The sequence below is a fragment of the Tachypleus tridentatus genome, chromosome 7 (assembly GCF_004210375.1).
Source record: "Tachypleus tridentatus isolate NWPU-2018 chromosome 7, ASM421037v1, whole genome shotgun sequence".
Lineage (NCBI taxonomy): Eukaryota > Metazoa > Arthropoda > Merostomata > Xiphosura > Limulidae > Tachypleus > Tachypleus tridentatus.
In genome coordinates, this window is record NC_134831.1 from 168,554,781 (window position 1) to 168,579,326 (window position 24,546).

The 24,546-nt window shown below is 34.5% G+C and overlaps 1 protein-coding gene across 2 annotated transcripts in view; it reads right to left on the bottom strand.

Moving 5' to 3' along the window:
* LOC143257173 (uncharacterized) overlaps positions 1-24,166 on the bottom strand; it is a 50,061-nt gene extending 25,895 nt beyond the window's left edge. Inside the window, exons 1-3 of one of the 2 annotated variants that reach the window (XM_076515520.1) lie at positions 23,746-23,772; positions 6,243-6,349; positions 5,754-5,948 (exon numbers count right to left, since the gene is read on the bottom strand). In XM_076515520.1, coding sequence (XP_076371635.1) covers positions 5,754-5,755 — 2 coding nt within the window. In that variant the 5' untranslated portion in view covers positions 5,756-5,948; positions 6,243-6,349; positions 23,746-23,772. Of the gene's footprint in view, positions 1-5,753; positions 5,949-6,242; positions 6,350-23,745 lie in introns of both variants that reach the window. The other variant, XM_076515519.1, reaches the window with a different exon arrangement.
* Positions 24,167-24,546: the final 380 nt, after the last annotated feature.

Below are 24,546 nucleotides of genomic sequence, written 5' to 3' on the forward strand. Positions count from 1 at the left end.
TGTCAACTAAAAACTGTTACTCTGTCAAAACCGCAAAAATCATTGTTCTACACACTCTCTCACACACATATTATCGATTGTTACTATGTAAAAACTGGATAACCAGTGTTTAACACAAATATTGTAAAATAAGGATTGTTACTTTTTAAAACAGGATAAACAGTGCTTTACACACACACATTGCCAAGTAAGTATTGTTCTGTATAAAAAGAGTATAACAAACGTTTTACACAGACACGTTGTCATCATAGGATTGTTACTGTGTAAAAACTGGATTACCAGTGTTCTACACAAACAACCATTCTCAACTAAAAATGCTGTGCAAAAACTGGATAACCAGTGCTCTACACACACACATTGTCAACTAAGGATTGTTACTGTGTAAAAACCGGATAACCATTATTCTACACACAGACATTCTGAATTAAGGTTAGTTAGTGCATAAACACTGGATAACCAGTGTTCTACACACATACACATCTCCAACTAAGGATTGTTACTGTGTAAAAACTGGAAATCCAGTGTTCTACACACACACATTGTTAACTAAGGATTGTTGATGTGTAAAATCCGGATAACCAGTGTTCTACACACAGACATTGTTCACTAAGGATTGTTACTGAGTAAAAACTGAGTTATCAGTATTCTAAAGACACATTGTTAACTAACAGTTGTCAGTGTGTAAATAACTGGGTAACCAGTGTTCTACACACATACACATTTTCAACTAAGGATTATTACTGTGTAAAAACTGGAAAACCAGTGTTCAACACAAACCTATTGTTATCCAAGGATTGTTAGTGTCTAAAAACTGGCTAACCAGTGTTCTACACACATTATCAACATTTAGGATTATTACTGTGTAAAAACTGTATAACCAGTGTTATACACACACACATTATTCACTAAGGATTGTTACTGAGTAAAACTGAGTTATCAGTATTCTAAAGACACATTGGTAACTAACAGTTGTCAGTGTGTAAATAACTGGGTAACCAGTGTTCTACACACATACACATTTTCAACTAAGGATTATTACTGTGTAAAAACTGGAAAACCAGTGTTCAACACAAACCTATTGTTATCCAAGGATTGTTAGTGTCTAAAAACTGGCTAACCAGTGTTCTACACACATTATCAACATTTAGGATTGTTACTGTGTAAAAACTGTATAACCAGTGTTATACACACACACATTATTCACTAAGGATTGTTACTGAGTAAAAACTGAGTTATCAGTATTCTAAAGACACATTGGTAACTAACAGTTGTCAGTGTGTAAATAACTGGGTAACCAGTGTTATACACACACACATTGTAATCGAAGGATTGTTACTGTGTAGAAACCAGATAAAGTGTTCTACACACACACACGCACGCACGCAAGCATTGTCAAATAAGTATTGTTACTGTGTAAAAACCGGATGAACAGTATTCAATATTCTACATAGACACATTTTCAACTATGGATTCTTAGTGTGTAAAATCCGAATAACCAGTATTCCATACAAACGTTGTCAACTAAAAACTGTTACTGTGTAAAACCGGATGAGCATTGTTCTGCACACCCACACACGCACGCACACTTTCTCGAATAAAGATTGATATTGTGTAAAAACTGAATAACCAGGGTTCCACACAAATATTGTTAACTAAAGATTGTTACTGTGTAAAAACTGGATGACCAGTGTTCTACACATATACACATTTCCAACTAAGGATTGTTAGTGTGTAAAAACTGGATTAGCAGTGTTTCACACAAACATTGTCAAATAAGCATTGTTAATCGCTAAAACTGGATTACCAGAGTTCTACACACACATTGTTAACTAAGGATTGTTAGTGTGTAAAAACTGTACACACAGTGTTCTACACAGACATATTCCCAAAGAACAATTGTTACTGTGTAAAAAATTAATAACCAGTGTTCCATACAAATGTTGTTAACTAAGGATTGTTACAGTGTAAAAACTGCAAAACTAGTGTTCCATATAAACATTGTGAAGTGAGGAATGTTACTATGTAAAAACCGGATAATCAGTGTTCCATAAAAATATTGTCAACTAAAAACTATTACTCTGTAAAAACCGGAAAACCATTGTTCTACACACACCCACACACACATTATCGACTAAGGATTGTTGCTGTGTAGAAACCGTATAACCAGTGTTCTATACACACACATTTTCAATTAAGGATTGTTACTGTGTGAAAACTGGAAAGCTAGTATTCCACAGACACATATTGTCAACTAATGATTCTTAGTGTCTCAAAACTGTATAACCAGCATTCCACACAAACATTGTCAAGTATGGAATGTTACTATGTAAAAACCGAATAACCAATGTTACACACAAATATTGTCAACTAAAAACTGTTACTGCGTAAAAACCGGATAACTATTGTTTTACACACCTACACAAACGCACATTGTCGACTAAGGATTGTTGCTGTGTAATAACCGGATAACCAGTGTTCTACACACACACATTGTGAATTATTGATTGTTACTGTGTAGAAACTGGTAAACCAGTGTTCGACATACACACATTGTTTTTGAGGATTGTTATTGTGTAAAAACTGGACTACCAATGTTCCACACAAACATTGTAAATAAAGATTGTTACTTTTTAAAACAGGATAAACAGTGTTCTACACATACACATTGTCAACTTGGGATTGTTCTGTGTAAAAAGTGGATAACAAGCGTTTTACACAGACACGTTGTCAATAAAGGATTGTTACTGTGTAAAAACTGGATTACAAGTGTTCTACACACACACATTGTCAACTTACGATTGTTAGTGTGCCAAAACTGGATAACCAGTGTTCCACACTAACATTGTCAAGTAAGAAATGCTACTATGTTGAAACAGGATAACCAGTTTTTTTCACACACCCATTGTCAATTAAGGATTGTTCGTGTATTAAAACTGGATAACCAATTTTCTACACACATACACATCTTCAACTGAGGATTGTTGGTGTGTAAAATCCATATAATACTGTGTTCCACACAAACATTGTCAACTAAAAACTGTTACTGTGTAAAAACCGGATAACCATTGTTCTACACTCCCAGCCATACACACGCACCCTTTGTCAACTAAGGATTGTTAGTGTGTGGAAACTGGATAACCAGTATTTTACACACCTATTGGCAGCTAGGGATTGTTAGTGTGTAAAAACCAGATAACGAGTATTCTATACACACGCAATTTCAACTAAGGATTGTTGGTGCGTAGAAACTGGATAACAATTGTTCTACATACATACAAATATTCAAGTAAGGAAGGATTGTTACTGTGTAAAAACTGGGTAACCAGTGTTCCACACACACATTGTCAACTAAGCATTGTTACTGTGTAAAATCCAGATAATCAGTATTCTACTCACACACATTGTTAACTTAGGTTTGTAATTGTGTGAAAACAACAATAATATACAATCAGTTGCTGATTTCGTCAAGTAGAAAGCTCTTTTTTATCAAGATTTCCACATAATCTTGAGTTGTACTAAGTTCAATCTAATATAGAGTTGAATAGTCTCTTTTTTATTAGATTTTGTACCTAATGTCAAGTTGAATCACAATGATAAGTGTGTTTTGTATCCTGTTGATCGAGCGTGTGGAATAGTAGAAAAGCAACTTCATCTATACAGGTGAGAAGCTGGAGAATTAGGTCTAATTCCAAACCATTATTGAAAATAGAAAACACTTTGGTTTACCCACTCTTGCTATATTAGAAGACCTGGTTTACTTAATGTGTAAAGAATTTAAAGAAAGCAAATTTTTGTACTACTTATACACCCGAAGCATTTCTGGTAATACTTGATAGGTAGGTATTTTTTTCATTTTAGGATTTGTTTTGTTTGAAACACGATACATAAAACAGGTATAAAGACATTACAAAATACACGTGTAAGCACAGAGAAAAAAAACGTGTAAAGACACTACACAAAATACATGTAAACACAGAGTACGAAACACATATAAATACAGCGCAAAAATACATGTAAATGTAATGTACACATCATACTTAAAGACGCCACACGAACACATGTAAAGATATACACAACGCATATGTAAGCAAAGAAAACTACATGTGAATACAGTGTACCAAACACAAAAGACATGCAAATACTGAGCAAAAACATATAAACAAAATATATGTAAATATACAAAATTCAAGGTGACTGACGATACTAGAAAAGCCAAACTTCTTTTGTAAAATAGTTTCACCTCTTGTGAGTGATACGACCAAACCACTGTTGTAAGTTTATGTTACCCCTAGAGTATAGTTAAGTCAAATTACTGTTGTAAATTAAAGTTACCCCTAGAGGATAGTTAAGCTAAACCACTGTTATAAATTAATGCTACCACTAGGGACTAATTACGTCAAACTACTGTTTACTACAATGCTGTTCCTATGAGTGGATAAGACCAAACTTTATCACCGCTTAACTAATTCATTGTTACGCTAATCACAGATATTTGATAGAGGTGGCGTCATGTGTTGATGAGGTTCGAGTTTGTTTGTTTGTTTGTTTTGGAATTTCGCACAAAGCTACTCGAGGGCTATCTGTGCTAGCCGTCCCTAATTTTGCAGTGTAAGACTAGAGGGAAGGCAGCTAGTCATCACCACCCACCGCCAACTCTTGGGCTACTCTTTTACCAACGAATAGTGGGATTGACCGTCACATTATACGCCCCCACGGCTGGGAGGGCGAGCATGTTTAGCGCGACGCGGGCGCGAACCCGCGACCCTCGGATTACGACTCGCACGCCTTACGCGCTTGGCCATGCCGGGCCCAAGGTTCGAGTTATCTTTGACCATTCCTCTATTTTCAATATATGTTTGGGGTCTACCGTCCATTCTTCTTGTGTCAAAGTCTCTTAAGCATGATTAAAACACTGAAATTCTTCTTTTGAGTCACTGTTAAATAATAAAGCAAGCTATAACCTCTCTTCCTTTTATACTCACTAACTAAGCCTTAGGTACAAGTCGTATAGTGACGTAACAATGGCTTGTTAGGTGGTGTTTCGTAACAGAGCGAGCAAAATTTTCGTTGTCTTGGTTACTCATGAACTAAACCTCAAGTGCAACACATAATGTGACGTAACAATATCCTGCTACATTGTGGTACTTAACAAAGCATATAATAGCCTTCCTGTTTCGTTTACTTACAAACTAAGTCGTAAGTGCAAGTCGTTAGCTAATATAATTCCTCGAATCACGTTTCTATACAGTTACAACTAACTGATCAATATGAGACGAATTAAATGGAAGTGAGTATGATAACTAGTAGAAAACAACACATCACACGGAATTTACTGATAAACAAAAAAGAATGCGTACAATGTTTCGCTAAAGATAATTCAGCATTACCAAGGATAACGTTTCATTATTTTAGTTTTCCATTAAACTCTGTGTTATATAAGTATTGTAATTATTCCTGTGATTGATAGCCTTTACAAAATTACAAATGCTGCCTTTTAACAAAAGAATAACATTTCAGTAATTTAGATCTTTAAAGTGAAATGCTTCTTTCTGTCTGGTCAAGCTTTAGTAACAGCACATGGCTAAAGTTTGAGTCAAATCTCCTGCTAACTGACAATAACCGATATGAGGATTTCACCCTACACAGGTGTTACAAACTTCACGATTCATCTTCACCTGACCTTTAAAACCTATTTTCTGACAATTTACGCCGAACTCTAGCCTTTGAAAATGATTGAGATTTTCAGGACTTACATGCAGAGAAACTCATGAAACTTTCTCTGTTACTTCGCTTAAGAAAAATGAGGTTTCTTTTGACCTAGCGAAGAAGAACAAGGAGCAGTATGTATTGGAGAGACGATGACTGATGATAACTAGACGAATGAACAGATGGTCGGACAATGGAATGGACGAAATAAAAAAACCAATCTTGAAGTGTCTTATCTAACCCTAATGTAATGAAAAAAAAAACTAGAAAATATTGTGTAATATATAGGACAGAACCATAAAATAGCAGACTTATAATCGTGTTAACTCTAATCAGTAGAACCTCAGCCAACTAAATTCTGTTCAACTCTGGCCATAACTAGAATATACACAAGAGTAATAAAGTTACTGTATGATATTATCCTTCAATATTTTGCAGTAATAAATGTAGCATACAATTTTGAAACCTATATTTCTACCGCTATAATTTTTTTCTTAACTGACCATATTAAGAATGAAATAATATTGGCAACATACCTCACAAATCCGGAAGATATGGCACAGTGTACTACTTGCGACTTGGCAAGTTTTTGACGTTCTATCCAACTTTCTCGAGGAATTAGGTAGATATGAACTTCCACTAACTGGTAAAACGAAATTCCTTTCGTTTAGACAACAATGATTACTTATTTAAAATCTATTTTAGTTTATAAAATGTTTACGAAATATTATTCCAAAAGCTTTTGTGAAAATAAAACATTTCCAAATTCATGCAAATAAACTAAAACGAATAACCTGAACCTATGATATTAAACAAATGAAATGTTATATAGTCAATAACTGGCAAATAATATACAACAGTTGGCGACATGAGTCGTACCCGGATGTCGAAACATACGAGTAATTACAATAATGTTTATTGTATTGGTTAATTCAGTCGTTTGCTATTAAAATAATAGTCTGGCGGTTTAGGCCTAGTGTAAGTCTCCCAGGCTGACCGAAACTCGGGAGATATTACTGGGATTAATTTCGTGAATATTTAATTTAATTAATGATTTAATTTTTACTTAAATGTTCCAAGTCTTTTTTCAGCAGACTTCAAATGCCACTATAAATAGGGCTGGTAGCAATATCGAATGAGAAGAAATTTATACTAAGCCTAATAATTTTAAATAAACAATGATTTTTACATTAAGCGTTTTTTGTTTTGCTTTTGAAATCATTTTGAATCTACAGGATAAATTATAAAACATATTTCAGAAATATACTCTCTCTCTCTTTGAAGTTGACTAAAAACCTATTTACAGTAAAACCTGTCTGAGGCGGAATCGTACGGGACCAAGTAAAATTTCCGGCTGAAGCAGGTTTTCCAGCTCAGACAGTGAACGCGCATTTCTGAAATTATATATAATTTTTGAGTGAACGTTATAATTGTTTGACTCATGGGAAGCAAGACGTTTGTCAATAAAGTTATTATACTGTTTATGTTATATTTGTTAGAATAAAAACAAAAATAGACATTCAAAATATACATAAGTACACAAAATATTAATCAAATTTATTTGAAAAAAGTTTCCAATTTCAACTGTTTTGTTTTTCTTAATGGGCTTTCTCATGCGGTTTAAAGAGAACACCAGTTCTATGGCCTTTTTCATGAAGTTCATTTTCCCCCTTCATTTTTGCATACAATTTGATAGCGTGAACATAACTTAACACCAGCGATGATGTAGGAATTTCTATTTCCTCACTATCCTTTCCATTTTGTTTATCTTCTGAATCTCTCACACTGTTACCATTTTGCGATTCTATTATAGATTTTATCAATTTCTGTTAAAATATTACTGTCAACGTTCACAAAACTTTTCGTGTTCACAGAATCATATCCTTTTTCTCAATCAGAGTTTGGATTTCACTAGAATCATCATAACAAACAACTTCTCCACAATCTCCGCCATTATCGAGAATAAATCCACAGTTTCGAAAGCACTTTATTACGCATTCATCTTTTATGCATTTGATTGAATGACCTAAAAATGCAATTTCATCTAATACGTCAATTTTCAAGGTCATTTCAGATGCTCTCTTATAGTCATCCATGTTTGCAATAATATGCTGAAGCATCAATTTTCTGTATTTTAGTTTTATACATTGTATAATTCCATTATCTAGTGGCTGTAGAACTGATGTTATACATGGAGGTAGAAAGACTAAACGAAGACTTGAAAGTTGAAGTTTTGGGTGACAAGTTACATTATGTAGGAAAAGTAGAATATTCCTATTTTCTCCATTCTTTTGTTTAATTTGTTCAAACATTCCTCGAATATAACACTTGTCATCCATGCTTTATTATTCGCTTTCCATTCCACAGAAAGTTGATTCTTCCTTAAATTTAATTTTTTTGAAATAGCGCGGATTTCCATTTTTACCTATTCCCTATGGTTCCTCTAGTTTTCCATCAGCAAAATGCGACAAAAAGTACAGTCAATTGTTCTTTCGAATAGCGACCTCCGGAATAATGACGGCAGAAAAAAGAACAGAATATATTTAAGCAATACTTACTGTAAGAAAATATCCGAGAATTTATTAATATTTAAAGAAATTATTAAATAAATAAGAAATTAATGTTTAATCAAAAACATTTTTTTCCGCCTTACTCAAGTTTCAATCCTACTTGTTGATAGAAGAAGTAGGTGAAAGTATTTTTCCGTCCGCGTTACGCAGTCTCCGCCATATAGAGATATTTTATAAGAGAAATCGTAAAATAATTCTGCAAAATTTTGGTATTTCCGGCTTAAACAGGTTTTACTGTATGTGCTTATCGTCAGGTTTGTCATCTGAACACCAATGTTTAGAGCATGTAGAAATATTTTTCCTTGTTAAAGATATCTTAACATTATTTTTAAAGGTCTTTCAATTCTTCGACAAGTTGCTTTTAAGGTTATGTTTCTTTTTGTTATTATTTTTTTTATATGTGGACATTTGTAGTGCTATTGCAGCTTAATGTTTAAAATATTTTAGAAAGCCGTTTGATATTCATTGTTGCTAAATAGAGGGTTACACCATAGGTATCAAAAAACCTATTTTCAGCGCCTTAAGCATGAATATTTACTGCTCAGCTACTTGGGAGTATTCTGTAGATCTTAGATACGATTTGAGCCATATCGTATTTGACTACTGTAGGTTTTATTTATTTTTGAGTATTTTAAAGTGGATGATTGGTTATTGAATTAGCATATTTAATAGTCAGTTTTTCTGCCAATATTACTCTTTTCAGTATTATTAATATTGGTTTGGTTTGCTTTGAATTTCGCGCAAAGCTACACGAGGGCTATCTGAGCTAGTTGTCCCTAATATAGTAGTGTAAGACTAGAGGGAAGGCGGTCAGTTATCACCACCCACCGTCAACTCTTGACTACTCCTTAACCAACGAATAGTGGGATTGATCGTTATGTTATAACGCCCCCATGGCTGAAAGAACGAGTATTTTTTAGTGTGACAAGGATTCGAACTCGCGATCCTTATAACATAATTTGTAATTAGTTAATTGGGGCTACTGTACTTATAACGTAATTTGTAATTAGATGGCTGGTGCTTGTGTACCTTACAACATAATGTATAAGGAGATGACTATTAGTAGTGTTCCTTAGAACGTAAATTGTAATTAGATGACTCGTGCTAGTGTTCTTTTTAACATAATATGTAATTAGCTGATTGGTGCTAATGTTCCTTACAACATAATTTGGAATGAAATGACTGGCGCTATTGTTCCTTACAAAATAATCTGTAAGGAAAGGTTCGGCATGGGCAAGTGGGTTAAGGGGTTCGACTCGTAATCTGAGAGTCGCGGGTTTGAATCCCCGTCGCACCAAACATGCTCGCCCTTTCAGCCGTGGGGGCGTTATAATGTTACGGTCAATCCCACTATACGTTGGTAAAGGAGTAGCCCAAGAGTTGGCGGTGGGTGATGATGACTAGCTGCCTTCCCTTTAGTCTTGCACTGCTAAATTAGAGACGGCTAGCGCAGATAGCCCTTGAGTAGCTTTGAGCGAAATTCAAAAACAAACAAACTGTAAGGAGATGACTGGCACTACTGTTCCTTACAACGTAATCTGTAAGGAGATAACTGGCACTACTGTTCCTTACAACATAATCTGTAGAGATGACTGGTGCTGGTGTTCCTTACAATGTCTATTTCTAGTAGGTGAATGACCTCTCTGATTTACTGACTTGTTTCTACTTTTGAAAGAGAAAGTTTTTTCTGCACAAATGTTTTTTTTTTTTATTTTGCGTGCATATTGTACACACGCAAAGATTTTAGTTGTAGTAACGTGTTTCATAAGGATCAATTTAGGTATTAATGTCTTGTTACATTACACATACCTGTTGTTTTGTAATAGGATTTGGAGAAGGTACATAAATCAATTGGAATTGTTTGTTGTTTACTCTCGTACATATAATATTTTTTACGATATTTGAGTGATGGATATGAGTGACCAGGTGAGGTAAATGTGTACTCACTGTAGAGTAAATATTTTTATCTTCATGCTTTTATTATGGTCTACTGTTGAGAAAATCTATAACAATCAAATGAAGACCGAATTCAGTGATCAGGTTTATATATGAATAAAGACCAAATTTACTGTAAGAAATACATCTTAACGAAACATAAACAGAAGGAATCGGTAACAAGTTTAGAAAAACAGGAATAATGAGTGACAACTCCTTAACTAAATGTCAACACCAGCAACTGTCCTCTCATAGAAGTAATTGGGAACTCTATGTTTGTTTGTTTGTTTTGGAATTTCGCACAAAGCTACTCGAGGGCCATCTGTGCTAGTCGTCCCTAATTTAGCAGTGTAAGACTAGAGGGAAGGCAACTAGTCATCACCACCCACCGCCAACTCTTGGGCTACTCTTTTACCACGAAAAGTGGGATTGACCGTCACATTATAACGCCCCCACGGCTGGGAGGGCGAGCATGTTTGGAGCGACTCGGGCGCGAACCCGCGACCCTCAGATTACGAAGCGCACGCCTTAACGCGCTAGGCCTTGCCAGGCCTGGGAACTCTATGGAACATTACTTAGCACTATGAGATTTCGCGTTGCGACAGGGCAACCATTTCTTTAATTGTTTTTAATTTTAATAAGAATTAAGGTCACACTTGCCTTAGAAGCTACTGGAAATCTACTTTAAAACGTAGCCATTCTCGTGCTCTACACTTATGAAATCCCATCCCTTTTACATTTCTAGCACAGCTGGGTTCCTGTCAGACAGCACTCAACTTTCCTGCTGAAAGTAACAAAAATCAACCAGACACCACGCAGACTGTCTGGCCTGTAATTATTAACTATCTTTTAAAATGTAGTATTGAATTAAGGAGACTACATAGTTTCATGATATAACTAATTACTGTTCAGTTATCTTACGAAAGTATTGATTGATTCTGTGTAGTAATAAAGAATAGTGGAAAACTGTATTATAATAAATAAAGATTGCTTTGGTGTAGTAGTACTAATGAACGCTTGTAAGTTATGATCCTATTAAGCGCGGTGCTAAAGATAATATGAAAACTATGGCCTGATTGAGCACGGTGCTAAAGATACATGAAGTATATGAACTACTTCAAAATATAAATAATACTATAGTATAGAAGAACAGGAAAGAGGGTTGCTGTAAACAGAACATTGGATGGACTGTAGTAAATACAGAATAAAGAGGGTCGTAGTAAATAAAACAAGGAGAGGACTGTAGTTATTAGATAATAAAGAGGGTTGTAATAAATAGAACACGGGAGGACTGTAGTTATTAAATAATAAAAGGGTTGTAATAAATAGAACACGGGAGGAGTGTAGTTATTAGATAATAAAGAGGGTTGTAATAAATAGAACACGGGAGGAGTGTAGTTATTAGATAATAGAGAGGGTTGTAATAAATAGAACACGGGAGGACTGTAGTTATTAAATAATAAAGAGGGTTGTAATAAATAGAACACGAGAGGAGTGTAGTTATTAGATAATAAAGAGGGTTGTAATAAATAGAACACGGGAGGAGTGTAGTTATTAGATAATAAAGAGGGTTGTAATAAATAGAACACGGGAGGACTGTAGTTATTAAATAATAAAGAGGGTTGTAATAAATAGAACACGAGAGGAGTGTAGTTATTAGATAATAAAGAGGGTTGTAATAAATAGAACACGGGAGGAGTGTAGTTATTAGATAATAAAGAGGGTTGTAATAAATAGAACATGGGAGGAGTGTAGTTATTAGATAATAAAGAGGGTTGTAATAAATAGAACACAGGAGGAGTGTAGTTATTAGATAATAAAGAGGACTGTAGTAAATGGAACACAAAGATGGTTTTATTTAATAGAACTCAGGAGGACTGTTGTAGTAAATAGATAATAAAGAGGGTTGTAGTAAATTAAACACGGGGAGGACTGTAGTAAATATATAATAAAGAGGGTTGTAGTAAATTGAACAAGGGAAGACTGTAGTAAATGGAACACAAAGATAGTTTTAGTAAATAGAACTCAGGAGGACTGTAGTAAATAGATAATAAAGAGCGTTGCTAAACAGAACATGGGAAGACTTAATAAATAAACTCAGGTAAGTGAATTATAACATGAGAATTTAACTGTTTATAAATATTACGTTACTTTCGTTTGTGTTTGTCGTAGTTTTCTTTATATATTGGTCCACACTGAATCAATCTCATTATAATCTATATAAATATTATGAAATTGTATATAACTAATTTACCTCCTGTAGATGGACCAGAATTGGTATGGAGGTTTGTTTTGTGGTTTCACGTTTTGTGTTTTTAAGTTTTTATGGACGTTTTTTTACAATTGCATGCAAGGAAAGAAAAGTTTCTTGTCCTAAGATAACCTTCTTTAAACAATGAATTTACGTAAATTCAACTATTTTTAAATATTATCCGTGAAAGCATACCCTCCCTCGAATAACCCTTTTTCTTTTATCCAAAGCTTTAGGAGCATACCAGATAAGTTTGACTGAATTTTAACCTGTTCTCTCTCCCCTCTCCATTCACGAAACTTTTGACTCTAAAAAAATGTACATTGTGAGATACAACGCCTACAGCAGCTTTTTGTATATTTAATGCACACCAAGTCTTCATTAGAAAACACAAGTATAAAAAGTTTTCATTGAAAAGTCACACACAGTGTTAATTAACCTTAATTTATTTTTATCAGTGAAAGTTTTTAACATTTAACACTGTACAAAATACAAGTGAACGTGAGAAGAAAGATAAATAAACTTAACGAGTAAATGAATCTGTAAGCCTAATCATGTAGTAACATAAATATAACCATAATACTCTCTATGTCTGTCTAAAGAAAACCTTTGGAGTCGTTGTTTCACATAAATATAACCATAATACTCTCTATGTCTGTCTAAAGAAAACCTTTGGAGTCGTTGTTTGACATAAATATAACCATAATACTCTCTATGTCTGTCTAAAGAAAACCTTTGGAGTCGTTGTTTGACATAAATATAACCATAATGCTCTCTATGTCTGTCTAAAGAAAACCTTTGGAGTCGTTGTTTGACATAAATATAACCATAATACTCTCTATGTCTGTCTAAAGAAAACCTTTGGAGTCGTTTTTGACATAAATATAACCATAATACTCTCTATGTCTGTCTATAGAAAATCTTTGGAGTCGTTGTTTGACATAAATATAACCATAATACTCTCTATGTCTGTCTAAAGAAAACCTTTGGAGTCGTTGTTTGACATAAATATAACCATAATACTCTCTATGTCTGTCTAAAGAAAACCTTTGGAGTCGTTTTTGACATAAATATAACCATAATACTCTCTATGTCTGTCTATAGAAAACCTTTGGAGTCGTTGTTTGACATAAATATAACCATAATGCTCTCTATGTCTGTCTAAAGAAAACCTTTGGAGTCGTTGTTTGACATAAATATAACCATAATACTCTCTATGTCTGTCTAAAGAAAACCTTTGGAGTCGTTGTTTGACATAAATATAACCATAATACTCTCTATGTCTGTCTAAAGAAAACCTTTGGAGTCGTTGTTTGACATAAATATAGCCACAATACTCTCTATGTCTGTCTAAAGAAAACCTTTGGAGTCGTTGTTTGACATAAATATAACCATAATGCTCTCTATGTCTGTCTATAGAAAACCTTTGGAGTCGTTGTTTGACATAAATATAACCATAATACTCTCTATGTCTGTCTAAAGAAAACCTTTGGAGTCGTTGTTTGACATAAATATAACCATAATGCTCTCTGTGTCTGTCTAAAGAAAACCTTTGGAGTCGTTGTTTGACATAAATATAGCCATAATACTCTCTATGTGTGTCTAAAGAAAACCTTTGGAGTCGTTGTTTGACATAAATATAACCATAATGCTCTCTATGTCTGTCTAAAGAAAACCTTTGGAGTCGTTGTTTGACATAAATATAACCATAATACTCTCTATGTCTGTCTATAGAAAACCTTTGGAGTCGTTGTTTGACATAAATATAACCATAATACTCTCTATGTCTGTCTAAAGAAAACCTTTGGAGTCGTTGTTTGAACAAACAAATATAAATGTACAATTTATTTTCAGGCACATTGTGTTACTATATTAAGAGTCAAAAACACAAAAACTAACGTTTTCGGCACAATGAAAGATAGAATCTTTACTTTTCTTTTCAGACGACTAGTTTTGTTACCTTCACCAGGGCTAACGTTACGGAAACTAGACTGCTGTGACAAATAGTGAAGATTTTACTTTTCATTTTGTCAAAAGCGTTGGACTTTGTGGTGTTTTACTCTTAAATAAAATATAAATACAACCATAACACTTTCTATTTTTGTCAGAAATAACCTTTAGAGATGTTCTTTCTCAACAACTATAAATACAAGCATAACTTCACAATTATCGTTTAAAATAACATTTAAAATTTCTATTCTCACCAAGAAATTGAAATACAACCAGAACATTTGGTACCATTGTTTAAAAATACCCTTTTCAGTTGTTATCCTCACCAACAGATATAAATACACAACCAATACCAATTTTCTTTCATTTTTCTAAACTTTGACTAGTCTCAAAAAAGCACACGAAATCATCTGTGAAGTAAGTTAGATCGGAAGTCTCTGTAAACAGTGTAGGTTTAGGTCGTTTAAGATAGTGAAATCGTTTGAATGTGATAGTGTCAGTACGTTTCAGATGAAAAGTCTCTTGAATGTGGTATAGCTTCAGAAAGTTACAGGTAAGGAGTATCTGGACAGACTCACAACATTAACACACCTAGTGTTCCTACTGTTTCACTCACAACATTAACACACCTAGTGTTCCAACTGTTTCACTCACAACATTAACACACCTAAGGTTTCTACAATGTAACTCATAATATTAACACACCTAATGTTTCTACTGTTTCACTCAGAATATTAATAACACACCTTTTGTTCCTACTGTTTCACTCAAAACATTAACAGACCTAATGTTTCTGCTGTTTTAATCATAACATTAACATAACTAGTGTTCCTAGTGTTTCAATCAGAACATAAACACACTTAGTGTTCCTACTGTTTCACTCACAACATTAACACACCTGTTCTTCCTACTGTTTTACTCACAACATTAACTCACCTAGTATTCCTACTGTTTCACTCAGAATATCAACACATCTAATGTTGCTACTGTTTCAATCAGAACATTAACACACCTAATGTTTCACCAAGAACATTAACACACCCGGCGTTTCTACTGTTTCACACACAACATTAAGACGCCCAATGTTTCTAGTGTTTCACTCACGAAATTAACACACATAATGATCCTGCTGTTTCAATTATAACATTAACATACCTAGTATTCCTGCTGCTTCATTCAGAACATAAACACACCTACTGTTCCTACTGTTAAACTCACAACATTAACACACCTGTTCTTCCTACTGTTTCACTCACAACATTAACGTACCTAGTGTTCCTACAGTTTCAATATATAGCATAAACACACCTAGTGTTACAATTGTTTCACTCACAACATTAACACACATAATGTTTCTACTATTTCACTCACAACATTAACACGTCTTTTGTTCCTACTGTTTCAATCAAAACATTAACAAGCATAGCATTCCTACTGTTTTAATCAGAAGATCAACACACCTAGAGTTCATGCTGTTTCACTGACAACATTAACACACCTGGGTTTCCTACTGTTTTACTCACAACATTAACTCACCTAGTGTTCCTACTGTTTCAATGTGAATATAAACACACCTCGTGTTTTTCTCTTTTAATAAAAATATAAACACACCTAGTGTTTATGCAGTTTCACTAACATCATAAAGACACCTAATGTTGCTACTTATTCAATCGAAAAATTAACACTACTAATGTTTCACTCATAACATTAACGCACTAATGTTCCTACTGTTTCAATTAGAACACAAACATACCTGGTGTTATTGCTGTTTCAATCACAATATTAATATACCTAGTGTTCATACTGTTTCAATCAAAACATTAGCACACCTAGTGTTGCTACTGTTTCACTCACAACATTATCACACCTAATGTTCCTACTGTTTCACTCACAACATTAACGCACATAGTGTTCCTACTGTTTCAGTCAGAATATAAACACACCTATTGTTCCTACTGTTTCACTTACAATTTTAACACACCTATTGTCCTACTGTTTCACTCACAAAATTGACACACTTAGTGTTTGAATTGTTTCAGTCACAAGATTAACGCAGCTAGTGTTCCTGCTGTTTTACTCAGAACATTAACACACCTGATACTGCATTCAGAACATTAACACACCTAGTACTGAATCCAGAACAGTAACACACCTGTTGTTCCTACTGTTACAATCGCAACATTAACATACTTAGTGTTCCTACTGTTTTAATGAAAACATTAGTACACCTTGTGTTGTTACTGTTTCACTCAAAACATTAACAGACCTAATGTTTCTGCTGTTTTAATCATAACATTAACATAACTAGTGTTCCTAGTGTTTAACTCACAACATTAACATAACTAGTGTTCCTACTGTTTCAATCAGAACATAAACACACTTAGTGTTCCTACTGTTTCACTCACAACATTAACACACCTGTTCTTTCTACTGTTTTACTCACAACATTAACTCACCTAGTATTCCTACTGTTTCACTCAGAATATCAACACACCTAATGTTGCTACTGTTTTACGCAGAATATAAACACACTTAATGCTTCACCGAGATTATTAACACATCTAACGTTTCTACCGTTTCACTCAGAATATAAACGCATCTAATGTTGCTACTGTTTCAATCAGAACATTAACACACCTAATGTTTCACCAAGAACATTAACACACCCGGCGTTTCTACTGTTTCACAGACAACATTAAGACGCCCAGTGTTTCTAGTGTTTCACTCACGAAATTAACACACATAATGATCCTGCTGTTTCAATTATAACATTAACATACCTAGTATTCCTGCTGCTTCATTCAGAACATAAACACACCTACTGTTCCTACTGTTTCACTCACAACATTACACCTGTTCTTCCTACTGTTTCACTCACAACATTAACGTACCTAGTGTTCCTACAGTGTTCCTACTGTTTCTGTTCTTCCTATCAACATTAACGTACCTAGTGTTCCTACAGTTTCAATATAACATAAACACACCTAGTGTTACAATTGTTTCACTCACAACATTAACACACATAATGTTTCTACTATTTCACTCACAACATTAACACATCTTTTGTTCCTACTGTTTCAATCAAAACATTAACAAGCATAGCATTCCTACTGTTTTAATCAGAAGATCAACACACCTAGAGTTCATGCTGTTTCACTCACAACATTAACACAGCTGGGTTTCCTACTGTTTTACTCACAACATTAACTCACCTAGTGTTCCTACTGTTTCAATGAGAATATAAACACACCTCGTGTTTTTCTCTTTTAATCAACATATAAACACACCTAGTGTTCCTACTGTTTCACTAATAACATTTACACACCTTGTGTTCCTATTGTTTCACTAATAACATTTACACACCTTGTGTTCCTACTGTTTTACTCAGAGCATTGACACACCTAGTGCTGCAATCAGAACATTAACACATCTGTTGTTCCTACTTTTTCACTGACAAAATTAAATCACCTAGTGTTCCTATTGTTTGACTCAGAACATTAACATACCTGGTGTTCCTATTGTTTCAATCAAAACATTAACACATTTATTGTTGCTACTGTTTCACTCACAATTTTAACACACCTTTCGTTTTTAGTTTTTCACTCAAAACATTAACACGCCCAGCATTCCTACTATTTCACTTACGACATTAACGAACCCAGTGTTCTTACTGTTTCAGTCAGAATATGAACACATCTAGTGTTTCTACTGCTTCCCTCATAACATTAACACACCTAGTGTTCATGCAGTTTCACTAACATCATAAAGACACCTAATGTTGCTACTTATTCAATCGAAAAATTAACACTACTAATGTTTCACTCATAACATTAACGCACGAATGTTCCTACTGTTTCAATTAGAACACAAACATACCTGGTGTTCTTGCTGTTTCAATCACAATATTAATATACCTAGTGTTCATACTGTTTCAATCAAAACATTAACACACCTAGTGTTGCTACTGTTTCACTCACAACATTAACACACCTAAGGTTTCTACAATGTAACTCATAATATTAACACACCTAATGTTTCTACTGTTTCACTCAGAATATTAATAACACACCTTTTGTTCCTACTGTTTCACTCAAAACATTAACAGACCTAATGTTTCTGCTGTTTTAATCATAACATTAACATAACTAATGTTCCTAGTGTTTAACTCACAACATTAACATAACTAGTGTTCCTACTGTTTCAATCAGAACATAAACACACTTAGTGTTCCTACTGTTTCACTCACAACATTAACACACCTGTTCTTCCTACTGTTTTACTCACAACATTAACTCACCTAGTATTCCTACTGTTTCACTCAGAATATCAACACATCTAATGTTGCTACTGTTTCAATCAGAACATTAACACACCTAATGTTTCACCAAGAACATTAACACACCCGGCGTTTCTACTGTTTCACACACAACATTAAGACGCCCAATGTTTCTAGTGTTTCATTCACGAAATTAACACACATAATGATCCTGCTGTTTCAATTATAACATTAACATACCTAGTATTCCTGCTGCTTCATTCAGAACATAAACACACCTACTGTTCCTACTGTTTCACTCACAACATTAACACACCTGTTCTTCCTACTGTTTCACTCACAACATTAACGTATCTAGTGTTCCTACAGTTTCAATATAACATAAACACACCTACTGTTCCTACTGTTTCACTCACAACTTTAACACACCTGTTCTTCCTACTGTTTCACTCACAACATTAACGTACCTAGTGTTCCTACAGTTTCAATATATAGCATAAACACACCTAGTGTTACAATTGTTTCACTCACAACATTAACACACATAATGTTTCTACTATTTCACTCACAACATTAACACGTCTTTTGTTCCTACTGTTTCAATCAAAACATTAACAAGCATAGCATTCCTACTGTTTTAATCAGAAGATCAACACACCTAGAGTTCATGCTGTTTCACTCACAACATTAACACACCTGGGTTTCCTACTGTTTTACTCACAACATTAACTCATCTAGTGTTCCTACTGTTTCAATGAGAATATAAGCACACCTCGTGTTTTTCTCTTTTAATAAAAATATAAACACACCTAGTGTTTATGCAGTTTCACTAACATCATAAAGACACCTAATGTTGCTACTTATTCAATCGAAAAATTAACACTACTAATGTTTCACTCATAACATTAACGCACGAATGTTCCTACTGTTTCAATTAGAACACAAATATACCTAGTGTTCTTGCTGTTTCAATCAAAACATTAGCACACCTAGTGTTGCTACTGTTTCACTCACAACATTATCACACCTAATGTTCCTACTGTTTCATTCACAACATTAACGCACATAGTGTTCCTACTGTTTCAGTCAGAATATAAACACACCTAGTGTTCCTACTGTTTCACTTACAATTTTAACACACCTATTGTTCCTACTGTTTCACTCACAAAATTGACACACTTAGTGTTTGAACTGTTTCAGTCACAAGATTAATGCAGCTAGTGTTCCTGCTGTTTTACTCAGAACATTAACACACCTAATACTGCATCCAGAACATTAACACACCTAGTACTGAATCCAGAACAGTAACACACCTGTTGTTCCTACTGTTTCACTCAAAACATTAACAGACCTAATGTTTCTGCTGTTTTAATCATAACATTAACATAACTAGTGTTCCTAGTGTTTAACTCACAACATTAACATAACTAGTGTTCCTACTGTTTCAATCAGAACATAAACACACTTAGTGTTCCTACTGTTTCACTCACAACATTAACACACCTGTTCTTCCTACTGTTTTACTCACAACATTAACTCACCTAGTATTCCTACTGTTTCACTCAGAATATCAACACACCTAATGTTGCTACTGTTTTACGCAGAATATAAACACACTTAATGCTTCACCGAGATTATTAACACATCTAACGTTTCTACCGTTTCACTCAGAATATAAACACATCTAATGTTGCTACTGTTTCAATCAGAACGTTAACACACCTAATGTTTCACCAAGAACATTAACACACCCGGCGTTTCTACTGTTTCACACACAACATTAAGACGCCCAGTGTTTCTAGTGTTTCACTCACGAAATTAACACACATAATGATCCTGCTGTTTCATTATAACATTAACATACCTAGTAACATTCAGAACATAAAACACCTACCTGTTTCACTCACAACATTAACACACCTGTTCTTCCTACTGTTTCTCTCACAACATTAACGTACCTATTCCACGGTTTCAATATAACATAAACACACCTACTGTTCCTACTGTTTCACTCACAACATTAACACACCTGTTCTTCCTACTGTTTCACTATAACATTAACGTACCTAGTGTTCCTACAGTTTCAATATAACATAAACACACCTAGTGTTACAATTGTTTCACTCACAACATTAACACACATAATGTTTCTACTATTTCACTCACAACATTAACACATCTTTTGTTCCTACTGTTTCAATCAAAACATTAACAAGCATAGCATTCCTACTGTTTTAATCAGAAGATCAACACACCTAGAGTTCATGCTGTTTCACTCACAACATTAACACACCTGGGTTTCCTACTGTTTTACTCACAACATTAACTCACCTAGTGTTCCTACTGTTTCAATGAGAATATAAACACACCTCGTGTTTTTCTCTTTTAATCAAAATATAAACACACCTAGTGTTCCTACTGTTTCACTAATAACATTTACACACCTTGTGTTCCTACTGTTTCACTCACAAGATTAACAGACCTAGTGTTCCTAATGTTTTACTCAGAGCATTGACACACCTAGTGCTGCAATCAGAACATTAACACATCTGTTGTTCCTACTTTTTCACTCACAAAATTAAATCACCTAGTGTTCCTATTGTTTGACTCAGAACATTAACATACCTGGTGTTCCTATTGTTTCAATCAAAACATTAACACATTTATTGTTGCTACTGTTTCACTCGCAATTTTAACACACCTTTCGTTTTTAGTTTTTCGCTCAAAACATTAACACGCCCAGCATTCCTACTATTTCACTTACGACATTAACGAACCCCTTGTTCTTACTGTTTCAGTCAGAATATGAACACATCTAGTGTTTCTACTGCTTCCCTTCATAACATTAACACACCTAGTGTTCATGCAGTTTCACTAACATCATAAAGACACCTAATGTTGCTACTTATTCAATCGAAAAATTAACACTACTAATGTTTCACTCATAACATTAACGCACGAATGTTCCTACTGTTTCAATTAGAACACAAACATACCTGGTGTTCTTGCTGTTTCAATCACAATATTAATATACCTAGTGTTCATACTGTTTCAATCAAAACATTAACACACCTAGTGTTGCTACTGTTTCACTCACAACATTATCACACCTAATGTTCCTACTGTTTCATTCACAACATTAACGCACATAGTGTTCCTACTGTTTCAGTCAGAATATAAACACACCTAGTGTTCCTACTGTTTCACTTACAATTTTAACACACCTATTGTTCCTACTGTTTCATTCACAAAATTGACACACTTAGTGTTTGAACTGTTTCAGTCACAAGATTAACGCAGCTAGTGTTCCTGCTGTTTTACTCAGAACATTAACACACCTAGAATAATACTGAATCCAGAACAGTAACACACCTGTTGTTCCTACTGTTACAATCGCAACATTAACATACTTAGTGTTCCTACTGTTTTAATGAAAACATTAGTACACCTTGTGTTGTTACTGTTATACTCACAACATTAACACATCTTTTGTTCGTTCTGTGTCACTCAAAACATTGACACCCATAGTGATGCTACTGTTTCACTCACAACATTAATGCACCTAGTGTTCCTACTGTTTCAATCAGAACAGAAACACACCTAGTGTTCCTGCTATCTCAATCACAACATTAACATACCTAGTATTCCAATTGTTTCACTCACAACATTAATGTACCTAGTGTTTCTACTGTTTCAATCAGAATATAAATACATCTGGTGTTCCTGCTGTTTCAATCAGAACATTAACACACCTTGTCCTGCACGCAGAACATTAACACACGTGTTGTTCCCACTGTTTAACTCACAACATTAACGCACCTGGTGTTCCTACTGTTTCAGTCAGAACATAAACACACTTAGTGTTTCTGATGTTTCAGTCACAACATTAACGCACCTAGTGTTCTTACTGTTTTACTCAGAGCATTAACACACCTAGTGCTGCACTCAGAACATTAACACACCTAGTGTTTCTACTGTTTCAATCAGAACATAGACACACCTCGTATTCCTGCAGTTTCAATCAGAATATAAAAACACCTACTGTTCTTACTGTTTCACTCACAACATTGGCTCACCATGTGTTCCTACTGTTTCATTTACAACATCAACGCACCTAGTGTTCCTACTGTTTCATTTACAAAATTAACACACCAAGGGTTTGAACTGTTTCAGCCACAACATTAACGCTCCTAGTGTTCCTTCTGTTTTACTCAGAACATTAACACACCTGGTACTGCACCCATAACATTAACACACTTGTTGTTCTTACTGTTTCACACACAAATTTAACTTATCTAGAGTTCCTACTGTTTCACTCACAACATTAACGCACCTAGTGTTCCTACTGTTTCAATGAGCAAATAAAAAACCCAGTGTTGTTACTGTTTTACTCACAATTTTAACACTCCTAATGTTTCTACTGTTTCACTCACAACATTAACGCACCTTGTGTTCCTACTGTTTTACTTAGAGTATTAAAACACCTAGTGCTGCACGCAGAACAATAACACACCTGCTGTTCCTACTGTTTTACTTACAACATTAACACACCAATGTTCCTACTGTTTCATTCACAGCATTAACGCACCTAGTGTTTCTACTGTTTCAATCAGAACATAAATACACCTCATGTTCCTGCTGTTTCAATCAGAATATAAAAACACCTAGTATTTCTATTGTTCACTCATAACATTTATACACCTATTGTTCCTACTTTTTCACTCACAACATTAACTCACCTTGTGTTCCTACAGTTTCACTCACAACATTAACTCAACTAGTGTTCCTACTGTTTCAGTCAGAACGTAAACACACCTAGTGTTCCTACTGCTTTACTCAGAACATTGATACACCTAATGTTCCTACTGTTTCACCAAGAACAAGAATACACCTAGTGTTCCTACAATTTCACTGAAAAGATTAACACATCTAGTGTTTCTGCTGTTTCTCTGAGTCATCCTGCCCCTGTAGCATGTATTACAAAGGACCAGTAAATAGTAATAATTTTGTTAAGGTTAATGTATAAAGACATCTTCCTGATTAACAAACATACTCACCTCGGCACTGGAAGGTCGAGAAGTTAGTGTATCTTCGACAACATTTTCATTTACATTGAGAGAATTCATTTTTTGAATGTTTCTCACTGCTCTGTTTACCTCACCTTAGCTCTATATGTGTCGATACCTTGTACTATCGACCTTCCACGACAGAACGTCAGTGACAAGTACAACGGTATATCGTTGAAGATCTCAAGACGCTAACATCGCACTCTGCTGTCTGTTTCTTGTACTAGTAGTTGATAATAGTAATGTATGGCCCCCAGAACATTCGTTACCTTGAAAGCATAGTTCTGCGTAATTGAACAGTACATTACTCACGGTTGATGATCAGTAATATTAATGAATCCGTCCATATGCCTACTGATAACACGAAGTGCATGTTGTTGTGCTAACTTAAAATAAAAATTAGTTACTGCTAAACTAGACTTAATTGTTGCACGCATGGAGTTATAACGAATAAAATTATGCAATGCACGTGATAAGTCTCAGTAGACCATGTAACTACTTCGCTGGTGTGGATGGATTTTCACCAGAATTGGTATAGAGGGTCATTAAGTCAATGTAAGAATACATACAAATTTTAATTTTTGCGTTTTTCGGTTTTTATATGCATGTTTTGCCACTATTTCGTCCCATGTTGGTGAATTTTCACTACAAGTGGAATGGAAATTCAATGAGTCCATGGAGAGATACATAAAAATTCTTAGTTTTTCATTTTTTGCAAACACGTATAAGGGAAGAAACATCTCATGTCTTAAGTTAACATTTCATTAACCATGAATTTACATAACTTCCTCC